The sequence below is a fragment of the Acipenser ruthenus genome, chromosome 54 (genome assembly GCF_902713425.1).
Source record: "Acipenser ruthenus chromosome 54, fAciRut3.2 maternal haplotype, whole genome shotgun sequence".
NCBI lineage: Eukaryota > Metazoa > Chordata > Actinopteri > Acipenseriformes > Acipenseridae > Acipenser > Acipenser ruthenus.
In genome coordinates, this window is record NC_081242.1 from 2,374,467 (window position 1) to 2,394,100 (window position 19,634).

The 19,634-nt window shown below is 39.1% G+C and overlaps 2 protein-coding genes across 2 annotated transcripts in view; both read left to right on the forward strand.

The window, feature by feature from the left end:
- Window positions 1–1,279: 1,279 nt before the first annotated feature.
- The window catches only part of LOC117966563 (uncharacterized), a 90,658-nt gene continuing 72,303 nt past the window's right edge, over window positions 1,280–19,634 (forward strand). The window contains exon 1 of the mRNA XM_059016893.1: window positions 1,280–1,330. The gene's annotated coding sequence lies outside the window, so the exon portion shown is untranslated. The remainder of the gene's footprint in view (window positions 1,331–19,634) is intronic.
- Window positions 3,005–10,643, forward strand: LOC131723268 (up-regulator of cell proliferation-like). The gene is given in 2 exon segments (XM_059016891.1): window positions 3,005–3,107; window positions 5,631–10,643. Coding segments are annotated over 2 exon segments (4,737 nt in total). The 5' UTR covers window positions 3,005–3,079; the 3' UTR covers window positions 10,340–10,643.

The window sequence follows — 19,634 nt, forward strand, 5'->3', positions numbered from 1 at the left end:
GAGATTAGATAAATGGGCTTTCAGAACAGAAAATAGGAGGCACTTTTTTACACAGAGAATTGTGAGGGTCTGGAGCCAACTCCCCAGTAATGTTGTGAAGCTGACACCCTGGGATCCTTCAAGAAGCTGCTTGATGAGATTCTGGGATCAATAAGCTACTAACAACCAAACGAGCAAGATGGGCTGAATGGTCTCCTCTCGTTTGGAAACTTTCTTATGTTCTTATGTATGGTGTTCTTTTCTTTGTACGCCTCACCAGGCTTTCTCCAAACGTAACGACTATCAGCGTGATAAAACAGCTCAACTTTTGTTTCATCACTCCACAAAACCTATGACCAGAACTCATATCCATCATCCATATTCTGTTTTGGAAACTTTAAACTTTGATGTTTTCCTAAGACTGGCTTTTTCCTTGGACTGCGACCATTGAGACCTTCACCATGCAATACTCGACCTATGGCTGAAATGGAAACCCCAGTCCCACTTGCAGTCAATTCATATCTTTGGCAGTCAATCTCGGATTGTTATTAACCTTCCTCACAATTCTTCTGCTTGTTCTTGGTGAAAGAACCTTCTTTCTTCCAGACCGAGGGAGCGTTGTGACAGTACCATGAGTTTTGTACTTCTTGTTAATAGAAACAATAGTTGAAATTGGGATACTCAAATGCTTGGAAATATTTTTTATCCTTCTCCAGCTTTATGATAATAAATCATTTTCTGCCTAAGGTCTTCAGATAGCTCTTTACTTTTTCCCATATTGACTTCTTGGTAATGACAGCAATCATCCTATGCCTAACCCTTTTATACAGTCTAAGAATGTTCACCTACAATCCAGGTTCTGCAACCAGGTTAGGTTCTGCATTGTCATATTGAAATTTCTAGCACCTTAAAATGAACAATAAGAAGGTCCATATATAAGAGACTTGTTGTTTTCAATATTGCAGTGTGTTAATAACTAATGAGCCCTCGCCATAACGTTGGAAGTCAGGATTTGTATACAAAATTTGTTTAAATCAGGTTTGCGTGAAACTGTTTCAATCCACTATTAATGTATAGTATTACCACTAAGGACAAACTCCTGTGTCTGTAGTTTTAACTGCATTTAGTCCTCTGATTTCTTAACTGCCCTCACTCAAAAATCCTGCCATAGGTTGTTACTGCAAGTAATGCACTAGATTTTACTCTTGCATCAGATGCAAGACTTGCCTGTAATTCAGTCACTGTGAAATATCCTTCTGCAGGAACCTCGGAGATGTCATCAGAGAAGAGCCAGGTGCCAGGTGAGAGGGCTCAAGAGGCTGAACTCCAGGTAGAAATGAAGAAAACGCAGGTCAGCCAAATCACTCAATTTGCTGAGGACACCAGAGAAGTGCCCAGATCAAAGAGAACTCTGGACGCTACACCCATCATCCCAAATCCTCAAGACCAGGACTGCCCTGAGGGTCCAGCAGACACCTCGCCTGTCACCTCTATTGGGCAAGGGATCCAGAACATGACTGCTTCAAGATTTCCCTGTACAAGTAAGAATTATTTATTTACAACTCTTCTTCTGAATATTAGTCTCTCAATCTACTTTGACGTTACATCAGTTCTCTTTTCTCTTCCAGAACTGTCTCCTCCTGGAGAGATAGAGATAGACTCAGTGGGAAGCAACTCTGTCTCTCTGAGCTGGGGCACTCCTGCTGGTATGGACAAGATCCCATACAGTTTCAAAATCACCTATTCAAGCTCTGTCAAGGACAACACTCTTTCCATCACTGCATCCTCCAATTCCACTCTCATCTCTAAGCTGAGGCCTGGGAGAGAGTACAGCTTCACAGTCACCACAGTGCTGGAGAATGGGACCCAGAGCACGCCTGTTTCAGCAGCTGTCTGCACCAGTAATAATTATTTATTTACAACTCTTCTTCTGAATATTAGTCTCTCAATCTACAGTAGAACCTCAGAGTTACAAACCCCTTGGGAATGGATGTTGTCGTAAGTCTGAAATGTCTGTAACTGTGAATGTGAGTTTTCAATGGTTTTAATAAACGTGCACACCTGCTATCGACACCCTCAATCTGGAGTATCATACAAGGATGCCGCACAGTAATGCAATACTCATATTGTTATGGTTGGTTCTAGTCTTTCAAATGATAATATAAATAGAATAAGGATAAATTTAAGCTACCATTGAAATCGTAACTGTAGCAAAAACACAGATTTAAACGTCCAGGAGAACTTTTTTTTTTTAAATGTACTCATTATTATTATTATTATTATTATTATTTATTTCTTAGCAGACGCCCTTATCCAGGGCGACTTACAATTGTTACAAGATATCACATTATTTTACATACAATTATCCATGTATACAGTTGGGTTTTTACTGGAGCAATTTAGGTAAAGTACCTTGCTCAAGGGTACAACAGAAGTGTCCCCACCAGGGATTGAACCCACAACCCTCTGGTCAAGAGTCCAGAGCCCTAACCACTACTCCACACTGCTGCCCCATGCAGCTTGCTCAGTCATTCAGCCTAATTTGGCTTTGAAAACAAAAAAACTGTGCTTTATTTAAAACAAAAATATTCCTTGTAAAATTGCCCATGTTGCTTTGAGATCTGCCTCACCTTTGTCCGGATGCATTTGTTGGTTCAGTAATTTTGCCTTCTCCATGACCAGCACACTGCTTATAGGAGCACCTATCAGGGTGCATTGCACGCATGGCTGAGTGATTGCATTCTTCCGGTTGAAAGTGGGGTGTTCGCTAGAGCGGTCAGTTCGGAGGTTTGGTGATTGTAACTCTGTGGTTCTACATTACTTTGTCATTACATCAATTCTCTTTTCTCTTCCAGAACCGTTCCCTCCTGGAAAGATAAAGATAAACTTAGTAGGAAGCGACTCTGTCTCTCTGAGCTGGTGCAGTCCTACTGGTATAGACGAGATCCCTCACAGTTTTAAAATCACCTGTTCAAGCTCTGTCAAGGACAACACTCTTTCCATCACTACACCCTGCAATTCCACTCTCATCTCTAAGCTGAGGCCTGGGAGAGAGTACAGCTTCACAGTCACCACAGTGCTGGAGAATGGGACCCAGAGCATGCCTGTTTCAACATCTGTCTGTACAAGTAAGGATAAGTTCTCTACAATTTGGGGTATTAGCTTCATAGATTATCTCTACTTCCTTATTGTCTCATTCCAGCTCAAGTAGACCAATGTCTTGTATTTTATACAACAGTTGAACACTATTACAGTGCCGTGAAAAAGTATTTGTCTGATTTTCTGCATTTTTGCATATTTTTGACACTGAATGTTATCAGATTATTATTATTATTATTTAGCAGACACCTTTATTGAAGGCTACTTACAGAGACTAGGGTGTGTGAACTATGCATCAGCTGCAGAGTCACTTACAGCTACGTCTCACCCGAAAGACGGAGCACAAGGAGGTTAAGTGACTTGCTCAGGGTCACACAATGAGTCAGTGGCTGAGGTGGGATTTGAGCCGGGGAACTCCTGGTTACAAGCCATTTTCTTTAACCACTGGACCACACAGCCTCCAGATCTTCAACCAAAACCTAATATTAGATAAAAGGGACTGTGAGTGAACAAGTAACACAAAAATTTGATGCATATTTCATTTATTTATTAAAGAAAGTTGTGCAACACCCAATGCCCCCATGCGAAAAAATAATCGCCCCCTTAGACTCAAAAACTGGTTATGCCACCTTTAGCAGCAATAACTGCAACCAAACACTTCCTGTGGTTATTGATTACACTCTCACAGCGCCATGGTGGAATTTTGGCCCACTCCTCCATGCAGAACTGCATCAGTGACATTAGTGGGTTTTCGAGCATGAACTGCTTGTTTCAGGTCCTGCCACAACATCTTAATGGGGTTTAGGTCTTGACTTTGAGTAGGTCATTCCAAAACTTAAAATTTCTTGTTCTTCAACCATTCGGATGTAGACTTGCTTGTGTGTTTCGGATCATTGTCTTGCTGCATGACCCAGCTGCGCTTCAGCTTCAGCTCAGGGACGGATGGCCTGACATTCTCCTGTAGAATTCTCTGATACAGAGCAGAATTCGTGGTTCCTTCAATGATGGCAAAGCGTCCCCAAACCATGACACTACCACCACCATGCTTGACCATTGGTATGAGGTTCTTACTGTGGAATGCAGTGTTTGGTTTTCGGCAGACATAACGGGGCCCATGTCGGCCAAAGAGTTCCATTTTTGACTCATCTGTCCATAGAACTCTTGTGGATCATCTAGGTGCTTTTTGGCAAACTTGAGACGAGCATTCATGTTCTTCTTAGTGAGCAATGGTTTCCGCCTTGCTACTCTGCCATGAATCCCATTTTTGCCCAGTGTCTTTCTGATGGTGGAGTCATGAACACTGACCTTAGCCGAGGCGAGTGAGGCCTGCAAATCCCTGGATGTTATTCTAGGGTTCTTTGTGACTTCCTGGACGATTTTACGCCTTACTCTTGGAGAGATTTTGGCAGGACGGCCACTCCTGGGAAGATTCACTACTGTCCCAAACTTTCTCCATTTGGACAATATGGCTCTGATTGTGGTTCGGTGGTGCCCCAGAGCCTTAGAAATGGCTTTGTAACCTTTTCCAGACTGATAGGCATTAAAAACTTTTTTCCAGAGGTCTTCAGGAATTTCTTTTGTTCGTGGCATGATGTGCCTCTAGAATCTGTGTGCTGACAACTTCACTCTGATGGTAAGGGCTAAAGTTAGTCAGATTTATATTGGGCAGGGCTGGCCCAAATCAGGCCTGGTTGTTAATCAAAGTACTCAAACAGCTGACCCTAATTATTGAGTTAACTGGGGGGGGGGGGTAATAACTTTTTCAAACCTGAAGATTTCATGTTTGATTACCTTGCACACCAAACAAATGAAAGAAGCACCAAACTTTGGTGTCATTTTTTCTCTCAGACTCTCTCTATATACTACAACCCACAAAAAATCTGACCAAATACAATGTGAAAAATGTGCAAAAATGCAGAAAATCAGACATGGGGCAAATACTTTTTCACGGCACTGTATATAACAGTGGAACTGACAGACTTCAACAGGGATTGTAAAATCAGTATATCCTACAACATACTGACTCAGTATAGAGTGGTTACATGCTGCAGTAAACCCAGTGGGCTCTATTTAATCAGCAGAAACAGAGACAATTACACCTGGATTTGTTCTGATCTCTTTTTAAAGATTGTGATTCTCAAGGACAGACATAAGCTCTCATACAGTAGTGCTAGAGGGGTTATTGCTTTGCAGTTGAGTTTAAAGGGTACTTGAGGATCTTTTTATTTTATTATGTTACATGTTCTCATGTGTTGCTACAAATGTTTACGTAAGGTGTGTGTATTGTTTTCATTTTTTTTTTTTACATTTTGACCACTTTTTTAAAATTTTTTAATTGCATTCCCGGCCTCAAGATGGCTTCCCATGTACCCGCATGGACCACTCAGAACTACATTTCCCATTCTCCTCCTGCTCACTGGTGAATCGATCATAGTTACATATGTGAGCAGGAGGATGATGGGAAATGTAGTTCTGAGAGGTCCATGCGGGTACATGGGAAGCCATCTTAAGTACTTAAGCTAAATGCATACCTGTTACTGCTTCCATTTCAGAAACACATCTAGAAGATTTGCTGTGCAGGCTGGGACTGAAGAACTACTTCCCAGGCAAGATTACATTGAGTACTGTCCTTGAGATCGGTACAGAGAGTATTACAGATGAACCGATTCAGTCACTGAAAAAACTTCCCTGGTGCTTTTTTAAAAGACTCATGATGGTAAATGTAACAGCTCGGAGTACCAAGTGCAGTGCTGCTGAGGCAGATACAGACTCCGCATTGCAAGACCTTGATAGTGTTCTTGAACTTATTGGTAGTAATGATGGTCAAGACACAAATATAATCAATCCACTTGATCTCTTAGCAGCACTCTTTCTGTGCTCAGATAGCTTCCTGCAGCAGGAAATGATGTCAAAAATGTCGATGTGCCAGTTTGCTATACCTCTCTTGCTCCCTGACTGCAGCACCAATCAGTGTGCATTAATGCTGTGGGCCATGCGAGACATTGTGAAGAAGTTTAGACCCTGTTCATTAGCCGACTCAAAAGGGTTTGTAGAAGACAGTATAGTCAGCACTGCCATGCCAATGATCTCTTTTGTCAGACTGGGCGAATGCAGTTTATCAAAGTCTCAGATTCTGAATCAGGTTCTCAGCAACCCCCAGCAGTACCATGATGTCTTTATCCATCGTGATATGGAATGTGGAAATGTTCCACGGAGAATTGCAAACGGTCTAGTGGAAATAGTCTGGTACCTTCCTTGTGGAAAGAAAAACTTGGACATCTTTCCAGAACCTGTAGCTGTTGCCAACCTTCGTGGAGATCTTCTTTCCTTTCAGAAACAGTTTTCCATTTTATGTCAAACATCCTCGGCAGTCTTCATATTTTTTGACAGTATTGCGGAGAGCGAGTGCAATCTCTTGTCCTCTGCAGGAGATATTAAAGCCCAATTGTTTTTGGTTGCAAATTTTCCGAATAAGACAGAGAAAAACATAAACTCTCTGAAAGACTTGGCATCAAAATTAAAATTAAGTGTTAGTCAGATCCTATTTAAGAAACAGCAGACCAATGATGCAGACTTCGTGTCAAAACTGAGCTTAACTATGAAGGACATCATGGAAAACTGTCAATACAAAATGACCATTGAAGGCATGTCAACTGTAGCACATGAATTGGGGATTCGTGTAGATGAAGACTGCACTGAATGTCAGAACGCTAAGAGAAGTGCTGCAGAAATCACATCTAGAATTGACGATGTGGTGCTATATAAAGAGGAACAGTTGCCATTGCAAGGGAAGCTTTGGAAGGAGCTGGCTAAAATAGAAAAGGAGGAGTGCAGACTACAGAAGGCAGGAGACCAGCCTATTGAAGAATATAAAGCCAGTCTGCAAAGTGAAAAACAGAAACTGAGACAACAACAAAGTAGTTATGATTTGTCTGAAGCAATGCAGTGTTTCATCGCTGCCATATCCACTGAAAGCAAAGTAGAACGATCCTATTTTCTAAAGTGGATGAGGATAAACTTGGATGTTACGGCACGAAAGAAACTTTCCGGTCTTCGTGATAAATACAAAGAAAAGTGTTGCAAGTTGTCGGAGAACAAAGAGATAATTGCAGCCCTGGATAGACAAATATCAAACAGCTCTTTAGGAATGGAACATTTCATGCGTGAGATGGGGCAGCTTTATGAAGCAGAATGCTCTCTTCCTCCAAATAAAGCATTTCGTCGGCAATTTCAAGATCTTCCAAGTTTGGGGGCAGATCTGCTGTTGGATGGCTTCCCTCTTGAGCTGGTGGATGGAGAAGCATCAAATATCCCTCTGAGGTGGGTGTCTGATGTTCTGAATGAGCTCCATAGGAAAAAACAACACAATAGCAGGCTGCTGGTTGTAACGGTGTTGGGAGTTCAAAGCACTGGGAAGTCTACCCTCCTCAACACAATGTTTGGGGTTCAGTTTGCAGTTAGCAGTGGCAGATGCACAAGAGGAGCCTTTATGCTGTTAATAAGAGTCAAAGAGGATCTTAAAGAAGAGCTGAACTGTGATTTTATCTTGGTAATTGACACTGAAGGTCTCAAATCTCCAGAACTGGCACAACTAGAAGACAGCTATGAACATGACAATGAGCTTGCAACACTGGTCATTGGATTGAGTGACATCACCATAATAAACATTGCAATGGAGAACTCCACAGAGATGAAGGATATCCTACAGATCGTGGTGCACGCCTTTCTTAGAATGGACAAAGTGGGAAAGAAACCAAAATGTCAGTTTGTGCACCAGAATGTGGGGGACGTGTCTGCTCATGACAAAAACATGCGGGACAGGAAAATGCTTCTAGAACAACTGAATGAGATGACACAGGCAGCTTCCAGAATGGAGAAGCAGGATATTGACAGAAAATTCACTGATATTATGGAGTATGATCCAGAGAAAAATAACTGGTACATCCCAGGCCTGTGGCATGGTAACCCTCCAATGGCTCCAGTGAACACCGGCTACAGTGAGACTGTGTATGAGCTCAAGAAGAGCTTGATTGAGGTTTTGAAAAACGCCAACAAGCAAAAACCTCCTGCACCAGTTACAGAGTTCCTGGAGTGGGTGGGGAGTTTGTGGAAAGCTGTTAAATATGAGAACTTCATCTTCAGCTTCAGAAATAGTCTAGTGGCTGAGGCTTACAATAATCTGTGTGTTGAATATGGTAAATGGGAATGGGACTTCCAAAAGAACATGTACAACTGGCTGGAGAAAGCTAAGACAAAAATTTCAAATACCAAAAACCAGTCCTCAAACCTTGATGAGTTTCTCAACAGATTACAAGATGAGCTGGAATCACAAGAAAATACAACTCTGGATAAATTGACTAAATACTATGAAAGTAAGGATGGACGTGTTAACCTTGTAGAAAGCTACAGAGCAACCTTTGAGATGAGCATCAAAACTCTTAGGATTGAAATTAAAAACTCTGTGACAAACAAGTTGACAGCAGCTATTGATTTTCAAAAGGGAATGAAAAAGGTCCACGATGTCAATGAAAAGCATAAAGCAATATTAGAAGAAAAAGTGTTGAAACTGCTTGGAGACTGCAGGGAAAGAAATGAGGATTTATCTGAGGACCAGCTGAAAAAGGAATTTGAAAAGATGTGGGATGAGACAGCGAGGAGTCTGGACCTTAAAGGTTTAGAGAAGCGAAACATTGTTTTAGATGTTTTTAATCAATTGAGAAAGCAATTAGATAGACATGGAGGTGGAGTTAAGATGGTGATAAATCAGGCCAGCGATTTGACTAAATATGGAGTGACCTCGTTTACAGTCAACGACAAATACTTTGAACGTAGCTGGTTAAAGAAACACATAACTGATCCTATGGGCATAACTGCGCAAAAGTTCAAAAAGGAGGAAGCAACTGATATAGCACAATGTGTAATAACAGAGAGCAGCCAGTTTGTATCTGACAGAAAACACACTACAACTGACTACCATGAGACCTACACCAGAGAGCTGTTGGAAATGATAGACGGCAAGCTGAAGGAAATTAAGAATCTGAACACACCGTTTGAAGTTGATCTGAAGCTGCACGTCTGTGGGTTTGCGGCCAGGGAATTTCAACAGATGCACGAAGATTTTATTAAGTTCAACAGCCCCCTGAAACATCTGGAAAAATCCAGGCCGCAGTACTGTTCTGATTTCATAGATCTTTAGCATGAGAAACATCAAAGCCGAAAGAAGGCTGAAGAATTCACTGAGCGCTGTCTCAAGCCTGCAGTGAGGGAATATGTCAACAAAGCCCTTGGGATAGATATTGTAGATGCAATGCTGACTGGTGCAGACTCTGTGAAATACAGCACCAGGTCATATTTCCAGCATTCAATTCTGAAGCAGTTACTGAAAGACAACAAATGCAAAAACTATGTGTCATACATTAGAAACTACAGTGATTTTGTCAAGAAGTGGATATTTGATTGTATTCTTGAGTTTTTTAAATTCAACGCCCTTTCAGGTTTAGAACTGAAACGTCTCGAAGCCATAACTGAGAAAATACAAGCAGCAGTTAAAAGGGCAGAAAACGAGGGAACCTCGACACGCGATAGCAAAACCATATCGGGGTTTGTTGAAAATGTCTGCAGTATTCTGAGTAGCGATATTGTGATTTCCACAGATGATCTTGGATTAAAACTTATCCAAGACAAAGCCAGCATGAAGGAGTTCGTTGGGCATCTTCAATATTACCTTGAACAAATGAAGACATCTCTAAGTGCCGAATTTTCTCAAAGGTGTTATATACAGAAGAAACTTATCAACCTGCCATTCAAGCCGCAGCACGAGCTGTTCAGAAAGGTGTTTGGTTGTGGAAAGCTGTGTCCGTTCTGCAAGGTCCCCTGTGAGGCAGGAGGCAAGAACCACAAAGAACACCACGCATCAGTGCATCGACCACAAGGGCTGGGTATGTACAGATATGTAACCAACGAGAAACTAACCGAGAGTGTGTGCACGTCTGATGTATTCAGTGAAAGGAGATTCAGGAATAGTGACACAGAGTGGGAGTACCATCCCTATAAAGACTATCGGAAATTCTACCCTGACTGGAACATTGCCCCGGATCCCAGTATTGAAGCCTCTGACTACTGGAAGTACGTGCTGACTACATTTAATGAAGAATTTGCAGTGGAGTATGAGGCAAATCCTGCTGACATCCCAGCAGAATGGAGAAAGATAACAAAGGAACAAGCACTGAAGAGTATAAATGAGTTGTTTAACATGAAGTAAATAAAAGCTAAAAAGTGTCAAAATCCTCCTGAATGTCATGCTGGAACAGCAACTGAATCAAAGAACAAGTTTCAGGACTGACAAAGCAAGTGATTAGAGCAGGGGGGTCAAATTCAGCTCCTGGAGGGACGCAGGGTCTTCTGACTTTCATTCCACCCGAGCTCTCAATTACTTAATCAATCTAATTATTTGATTCATTGGACACATTTAACACTTCTCTCTCCAGGCCTCCAAATGTTTCACAGGCCGTGTACCATGAATCCTGAATCAAGCGCATTTCTTAAGTCATCAACTATAAAAGACCTTGAAATATATGACACCTGTCCAATTCTACAAAAGAATAGATCAATTAACTTAATTGAGAGATTAAATTGGAACGAAAACCAGAAGACCCTGTGGCCCTTGTGAACTGGAGTTTGCCCCCCAGCATTAGACTCTGTTTTGAACTGAGTACCATGTGAAAGGAAATTCAAAACAACCCTGTATGTTCCATGGGATTTATATATATATATATATATATATATATATATATATATATATATATATTCTCCTGGATATAAAAATTATGTTTCTATTATTATTATTATTATTATTATTATTAATAATAATAATAATAATAATAATAATAATAAAGAATCTTTAGTTGTCTGATTAATTGGTGATTGGAACAAAAAAAGCAAAAATTACTTCTATTGGCAATTTGTAGCACACAAATAATATAAACTGTATGTTTTTTAATGTATACTATGACCATATAAAGCTTTTACAAAACATGTCAGCATAATTATACTGTGCAACACTGAGTGTGCTTTGTAGGATCTGTTGGCAATAATGAAAGCTATTCTTTTAATGCATCATATATTTTATACTCTGAATGTCATTAACACTTTAACACAGCAGAGAATCATTTTACTTAAAGCTGTAGCCTAATTCTGGTAGTGATTTTGCATGCTGGACACCAAGATATCTTTTCTGTTAATGTTTTGCTAATTAAATAAGGTGTGGGATTCATGTTAACCAACTTGATGATGTGCTGAATATGTATTTTTTTTTTCTGTGTAAAATGAATCGTTCGATAAACCTTGCTTCTGTGCTTCCTGCTTCTATAACGTTATGCTCATGCTTTCAAATTCCTTGAAATATATTTCAAAATAAAGTGGAGTTCAACTTCAAGCAAGATTTGTGTTGTTGTATATTATTATTATTATTATTATTATTATTATTATTATTATTATTATTATTATTATTATTATTATTATTTAGTCACTAAGCAGACACTTTTATCCAAAGCGACTTACAGAGACATGGGGGTGAACTATGCACCAACAACAATTACAATAGGACCTTGTTTGTTTTACGTCTCATCCGAAGGATGGAGCACAAGGAGGTTAAGTGACTTGCTCAGGGTCACACACAGGGAGTCAGTGGCTGAGCCGGGATTTGAACCTCCTGGTAACAAGCCCCTTTCTTTAACCACTGGACCAGCAAGCCCCTTTGTATGTCTGTAAATCAAGCTTTCAAAAGAATCCAGTGCACACACACATACAGGGGGTCCTCCTAGTTTCTCATGCATTCATCTATATAAGAATCCAGTGCACACACACATACAGGAGGTCCTCCTAGTTTCTCATGCATTCATCTATAGAAGAATCCAGTGCACACACACATACTGGGGGTCCTCCTAGTTTCTCATGCATTCATCTATAGAAGAATCCAGTGCACACACACATACTGGGGGTCCTCCTAGTTTCTCATGCATTCATCTATAGAAGAATCCAGTGCACACACATTCAGGGGGTTCTCTTAGTTTCTCATGCATTCATCTATAGCTTCACAGCAGCAGGTGAAGCAGATTTTCTAATCAGGAGCTATTAGAAATGGAAAACATACACATATATGGCCAAAAGTTTTGCATCATCCTTGAGGAAGGGGGGAGAAATAAGCAAAAAAACAGAAGGGAGACTACATCAAAACAAGGGCAACAACTCAGGTAAGACAGCCATTAAATGTATTTATCTAAAAGCTAGAAGTCTCAGAAACAAAATGTTAGAACTTGAAGCTACTGAACTAACAAATAACTATGATGTGATAGGTGTTACAGAAACTTGGTACTCTGAGAGTGATGGAGACGAATATATATAATATTAGTGGGTATACACCGTATCGATTGAGAGGAATGGTAGTTCCTCACACCAAGTTACAGCGAAGTGCGAGAACTGCCAGTGACTCTCTATACAGCACAGATAGTTTACGTGTTTTCAGGGTATTGGTGCAGCAAAAGCAAACCAGCCAAAAACACCATTCCACATTTCATTTGTAGTTCCCAACACTCTTACGTGAAATGTAGAAAAAAAAAGTAAATACATGTCATACAGTAAGAGAAATGAGTCGCCAAAGGAAGGTAAAAATGTCAATCTCCTTGATCTTCTTTTTCTCGAGACGTATTTTTTTGCAGATTTTTGCAGACCCCAGGCACTTTTATCCAAACATATATATGTTACAAGTAGTGGACAAAAAATGGAAATACCTGGGTAAATGAGGCCGTGTGGTCCAGTGGTTAAAGAAAAGGGCTTGTAACTAGGAGGTCCTCAGTTCAAATCCCACCTCAGCCACTGACTCATTGTGTGACCCTGAGCAAGTCACTTAACCTCCTTTGAATGAATTTGTAATTGCATTATGCTGCATCAATTATTATATTTTTTTTTAAAAAATCACTTTAATTTATGTGGCAGATTGAACATATGTAGCACACGGGAGAGCACTCGTTATTTCTGATCAGGGTGGGATCAGCCAGGCAAAATACCAGAAGGAAAATATAAGCTAGACAACACTACTATGTCAGGCAATGAACACTGTTTTATTAAATACAGGTGGTAAACTATACTTAACAAACAGGACAGATCTAGAATACACATTCCCGGCAAGCAGTTTGCACTGCCCGTTAATTAAAACAATAACTAAACACAGAATTACAATTTAAAACTAAAGGGCAGTGCGGCTCAATCCCTGCACTGAGACAGGGCGCGCGAAAAAAAAAAAAAAAATAAATAAAACCAATACAGCCTGTCTCCAGCACTGCTCTAAAACCCCAATACCTTTTAAAATAGTAGTTTAAAAACACATACATGACAAAATGCAGAGCAAAAGCACAGGCAGGGAGATCATGCAACTTGAAGCCCTTATATTTGTGTGGTGCTTACAATACCATTTGTAAAATACAGTACATTATTAGAGTATAGATGAAGGGTCTAGGGAACTGATCTAACCTGTGTCTAAACCTGTTTCTGCTGCCTCCAATTTAAGGATTGCTACGGATTCATCTTCCTTGCCGGTGTGAGTGGCAGCGTGCGGCAATCCTGTAAGGACATCGGGAAAGGACACTGTCTGTTTGGGGGCTGTTCTGGGATGTGTTTGTGTTGTTAAGTGTTATGGTATTTTACTAGTTAGCTAGTTGTGTTTTTTAAATGTTTATCATTCTTCATTGTTGGCTGTGTCTTTTCATCTACCATTTCTCTCTGTATCTTTTATTTTTCTTCTATTTTATTCCCTTCTGTAAGTAAATGTTAGTTTGTATTTTTTTCAGTTTTTGTGTTTCTCCAGGGACTGCCAATGAAAATAGAGCTCATAGCTAAATCTGGGTGCAATACATCTTATAACATGTCATAAATGTTAAAAAATGTACGTTGTTCCTGTCAAATACATAAATAAAAAATATAAATATATATTTAAAAAATATATTTAAAAATAAATAGACTATATTGTTTTAATCATTCAAAGAATGGGGACAAAACAGACCTCTGTAATGCTGCATGTGATTTTCATCTGATTGGGGCTACTGCTACTGTGTGTTAAAATCTATTTTGTAACTTAGCTCTTATTCTCCTTTTATTCATGTTTTACTTTTACATTTTTTCTACATGGTTGGTCATAGAAAAAGCCTTCATAGTAGTACTTTGCAGTTTGATTTGTAAGCGATTAGACTTTAACTAGTTCCCACGGAAATCTGCAGTAGAATTTCCTAAAATCTGCAAAGAGAAAAGTGCGTTTTCTACAACGAACTTGTCAAATTCTGCGGCAATGACAAATAAAAAAATGAGTGTTAATGAGTATTAATAATTAAGAACAAGTAGTAACAGTTAGTTAAATTACATTTTTTTATTAAATCACATTACTAAGATGTTAAACTGAACAAACATATTACTCTGCTATATTATATGGAAATCAAAGTAGAAACACACTTACAATAAGGCAAAGAAAGTTCACTTGTTTTGAAACATTTGTTATTCACCAAAATGTAATTTTAAAACGTATCTCCATCAAGACAGCACACAGAAATAGTTTGGAAACTTTTTGAAATGTGATACTTCGTACTGTGATATTTTGTAAGTCGCCCTGGATAAGGGTGTCTGCTAGAATAAAAATTAAAGTTTTAATGTTTTTAAAAATTGTTAAATGTAATAGCCTACAATAACGACGTGTATTATGTATCAGAAGTCTATGTACTGTATATGTGTTGTGACAGTGTGTTGGAGGGAGCACGATGAACCAGGCTGGAGTCAGGAATTGCAGTTGCAAAACTGTGGTTTCTTTTATTATTTCCCACACAGGGAATGGTATCAATGTGTCACATATTGTGATATGTCTCAACATATCCGGTCTTGTTCTTGGTCTCGGTCTCAACATATCCGGTCTTGGTCTTGGTCTCAACATATCCGGTCTTGGTCTCAACATATCCGGTCTTGGTCTTGGTCTCAACATATCCGGTCTTGTTCTTGGTCTTCGTCTCAACATATCAGGTCTTGTTCTTGGTCTTGTTCTTGGTCATGGTCTTAACATATCCGGTCTTGTTCTTGGTCTTCGTCTCAACATATCAGGTCTTGTTCTTGGTCTTGTTCTTGGTCATGGTCTTAACATATCCGGTCTTGTTCTTGGTCTTCGTCTCAACATATCAGGTCTTGTTCTTGGTCTTGTTCTTGGTCATGGTCTCAACATATCCGGTCTTGGTCTTGGTCTTGGTCTCAACATATCCGGTCTTGGTCTTGGTCTTGGTCTTAACATATCCGGTCTTGGTCTTGGTCTCGACATATCCGGTCTTTGTCTTGGTCTTGGTCTTAACATATCCGGTCTTGGTCTTGGTCTTGGTCTTGGTCTTAACATATCCGGTCTTTGTCTTGGTCTTGGTCTCAACATATCCGGTCTTGGTCTATCCGAATATGTGTGACTCAGATTCCATTTCCTTCTACTCTCTGCAGTGAATTTGAAGTATGACGTGTTAACTTTATAGACCGCTTAGACTTTAGCTATGAATCCTATCATCTTTATTGTACCCTGCAACAAACGTATTGTTTGTTTGTGCTTCCAGTTCCATTTCTCCATCTGATGTAAACATCAGAAGACAAGGTGTGGAGAGTTAACTTCTTCAGCAGGGAGTCATTTCTTAAAGATTTACAACACACACAAAATATGAAAAACAGTACTTTCTGTTATGCACACTTCAGCTACACACACACACACACACACACACTTCAACTACACACTGACACACTTCAACTACACACTGACACACACTTCAGCTACACACTGACACACACTTCAGCTACACACTGACACACACTTCAACTACACACACACACTTCAACAACACACTGACACACACACACACTTCAACTACACACTGACACACACTTCAGCTACACACTGACACACACTTTAGCTACACACTGACACACACTTCAACTACACACTGACACACACTTCAACTACACACACACACACACACACTTCATCAACACAGATAGAGACTTCAACGACACACACACACTTGAACTACACACTGACACACACACACATTTCAGCTACACACTGACACACACTTCAGCTACACACACACAATTCAGCTACACACAGACACACACAATTCAGCTACACACAGACACACACTTCATGAACACAAATACAGACTTCAGCTAACACAAACTTCAGCTACACACTGACACACACTTCAACTACACACTGACACATACTTCAGCTACACACACACACTTCAGCTACACACCTACACACGGACACACACTTCATGAACACAGGTAGAGACTTCAACTAACACAAACTTCAGATACACACTGACACACACTTCAACTACACACTGACACACACACACACATTTCAGCTACACAGACACACAATTCAGCTACACACGGACACACACTTCATCAACACAGATAGAGACTTCAACTACACTCAAACTTCAGCTACACACTGACACACACTTCATCAACACAGATAGAGACTTCAACTAGACACACACACACACACACTTCAGCTACACACAGATTAGGGTTGCAAAGGGGTGGAAACTCCATGCATCTTGGACATTTTGAACAGGTCTGGAATTTTGGGAATTTTCAATTTTAGGTTATTATAACCTGTATTAAAGATATCGAATAAATTATGAACGCAACAATTGAGCAATAATCTGTTTTAGATTTTTAAAACGGTTTACATCTAATGTCTCTTTAACTGTATTTATTACGTTATTCTGTAGTCGCATGTTTTTTTTAATTGATATGGAAAACATCTAGGCTTTAAGTGTTTATATATTTCAATTTCTAAAAGATACATGTTCATCCTCTGTTACACCAGTGTGAAATTAATCATTTAAATAGCTGATGCCATGAAATTTGAGACTTTTTAATTACTATGCCTGTGAAATGTAGACAAATAGACCGTCTAATCTGGTAGGGCCTAGACAATTGTTCTGTTGTAAGTATTGGACTATATATTTGTAGTGCTGGCAAAAGAAGGATCTGCTTGCCTTGCATTAAGTGATCATTATTGGGCTTGGATAATTTGTAGTTTAGGCTGATAAGCAATTGATTAGCTAATTAATTGCACATGTGTTTCAGCCTATATAAGCCTTGCTGTCGTGACTGTGCTCTACAGCTGGTCTAGACTGTAACTTAAACCCTGGGGGCTTTGACCTGTAAATAATGATTTCAGTACAGCCAGACCCTCTCCTGACAGGGCAGCATGCAGCTGCATTAAAAACACACCGATACATCTCATGGACCTCCCCCCCCCCCCCAACTGATCCGACAGGAACTCAGTGCGTTTCCAAACTCGCCAGTCCAAATGTAACAGATGGGCCATCTTAAGGACTTCCCTAGACATTAACATTTTTTTAAAACTATCAGATTCTGAAATTGGACAGGTTAGTCTATACCAATTGTTCCTCCAATAACCAATACAGTTCCATTTTGCTGATATAGGGCAGCAGTGTGGAGTAGTGGTTAGGGCTCTGGACTCTTTACCGGAGGGTTGTGGGTTCAATCCCAGGTGGGAGACACTGCTGCTGTACCCTTGAGCAAGGTACTTTACCTAGATTGCTACAGTAAAAACCCAACTGTATGAATGGGTAATTGTATGTAAAAATAATGTGTAAAAATAATGTAAATGTATGTAAAAATAATGTGATGTCTTGTAACAATTGTAAGTCACCCTGGATAAGGGCGTCTGCTAAGAAATAAATAATAAAAATAATCTCGCTGAACCCCAAACAACCTGCATGCAATTAGCATCTCTTTATAAAACCTAGGTAGAACAGACAGGTTAAGAGTTTCAGGACTTGACATCCCCTTTGCTACATAACCCACACTCTGTGTACCAGTAACATAACACACCACATATAACATATAATACAAAATACACCCAGGAGCGGGGCACCCCACCACAAAGGGATACATTTTAGAGCCCTTCCCTTCGCTTGTTTCAAAGTAACATTAGTTGCTCTACACAACTTTCTCATATAAACACAAAACAGAATGATGGCACACTTTTCAAATATAGGCCATTGTGCCGAATTGTACAGAACGCTGGTTTGTAGTGGAGCTGAATTAAACATTTTCAGGAAGTTCACAACATACTTCTCTGAAATCTCCAAACAGGTTAATCTGTTTTTAATGTACCTTCTTTATGAATATAAATGACAAATACAGTACAAATTGAGATACACACCTCCTGAAAGTCACTGTTAAAACCACTGAGACATCAGAACATGTTTAAGAATATAGCTACATTTTTTAATGTTCACTGATAATTGAATCTATGTTTGCAAGAAAAATAAAGAAACTGTTTACCAATTTCAATCTCTATAGAATCAACAACTGTATTTGTATTAGGAATAGGATTTATTTTATATTTAGTTTTATAGAACTGGCATATTTGCCGCTTTTTAGGATTTAGCTGCAAGTGCTATAAACTCAGAAATCTATTTGTAACCATTTTTGCTACATAAGATTGATGCTGATAGTTTGGACAGTTACTGGTTACCCAGAATGTCCCTGAGCTATGATCTGATGTGGCTTGTAGCCACCTGATCCATTATTAAGCATACAAAAAATCAAAGCATTAAATATATATATTCTGATTCGTTAAACACTAAACAAGAGTCTGTGTGATTTTTCTTGATTGCATAACAGTTATCTGGATATGTTAATATCTCTAGACCAGTACACAAACTAACCACTTATATAATAATAATTGAACCTGGATGACAGGAATTGCTTTTTCTGTATATAACAGAACTGGGTGCTTTCCTTATTTTGTGTTTATTGTTCCTGTTTCTTTGTTAACCATCAACAAAGGAACAGATCACGTTGCTCTGTCCCCTATGTGTACCGTCACTCATGACTAGGGCCCCGAGAAAATCACGATTTTGCAGACTACGCGGAAATCGTGAAATTAGCTCAACACCATGATTTTTTATGCTTTTATTCTTTTGAAAATGTACAGATATTTTTTTCTATTTATATTAAATAAATATATATATATATATATATATATATATATATATATATATATATATATATATATAACCATCTGACGATGCTCAGCTTTAATTAGCAAATATATATTTTTTAAAAAAGGATATTTCCTGGACTGTATATATGTTTATTTTCTGAAGAATGTTAGTTTTATTTATAAAATGTTCAAGTTTTTATATAAAGCTTAATTCTAGTTCTCAATCAACACATTTTTTTTTTTTTGTAACTGGGAAATGGAGTGAAAATAACATTGGCCACTGTACAGTACATACTTAGAAGTGGGGATTAGCACCATCTACAGTTCATAAGAAATTCAAGGTAAGAATCATTAGATATCATTCATTTTTGCAGTTTAATCAAATATACTTTGTACGTACAATTTATTAAATTGTTCTGTGCATATTTCGTGAAAAATGATACTTTGCCCACAAAACTGCTGTGAATTTTGTACAAAAAATCTGCGATTTTCTCTG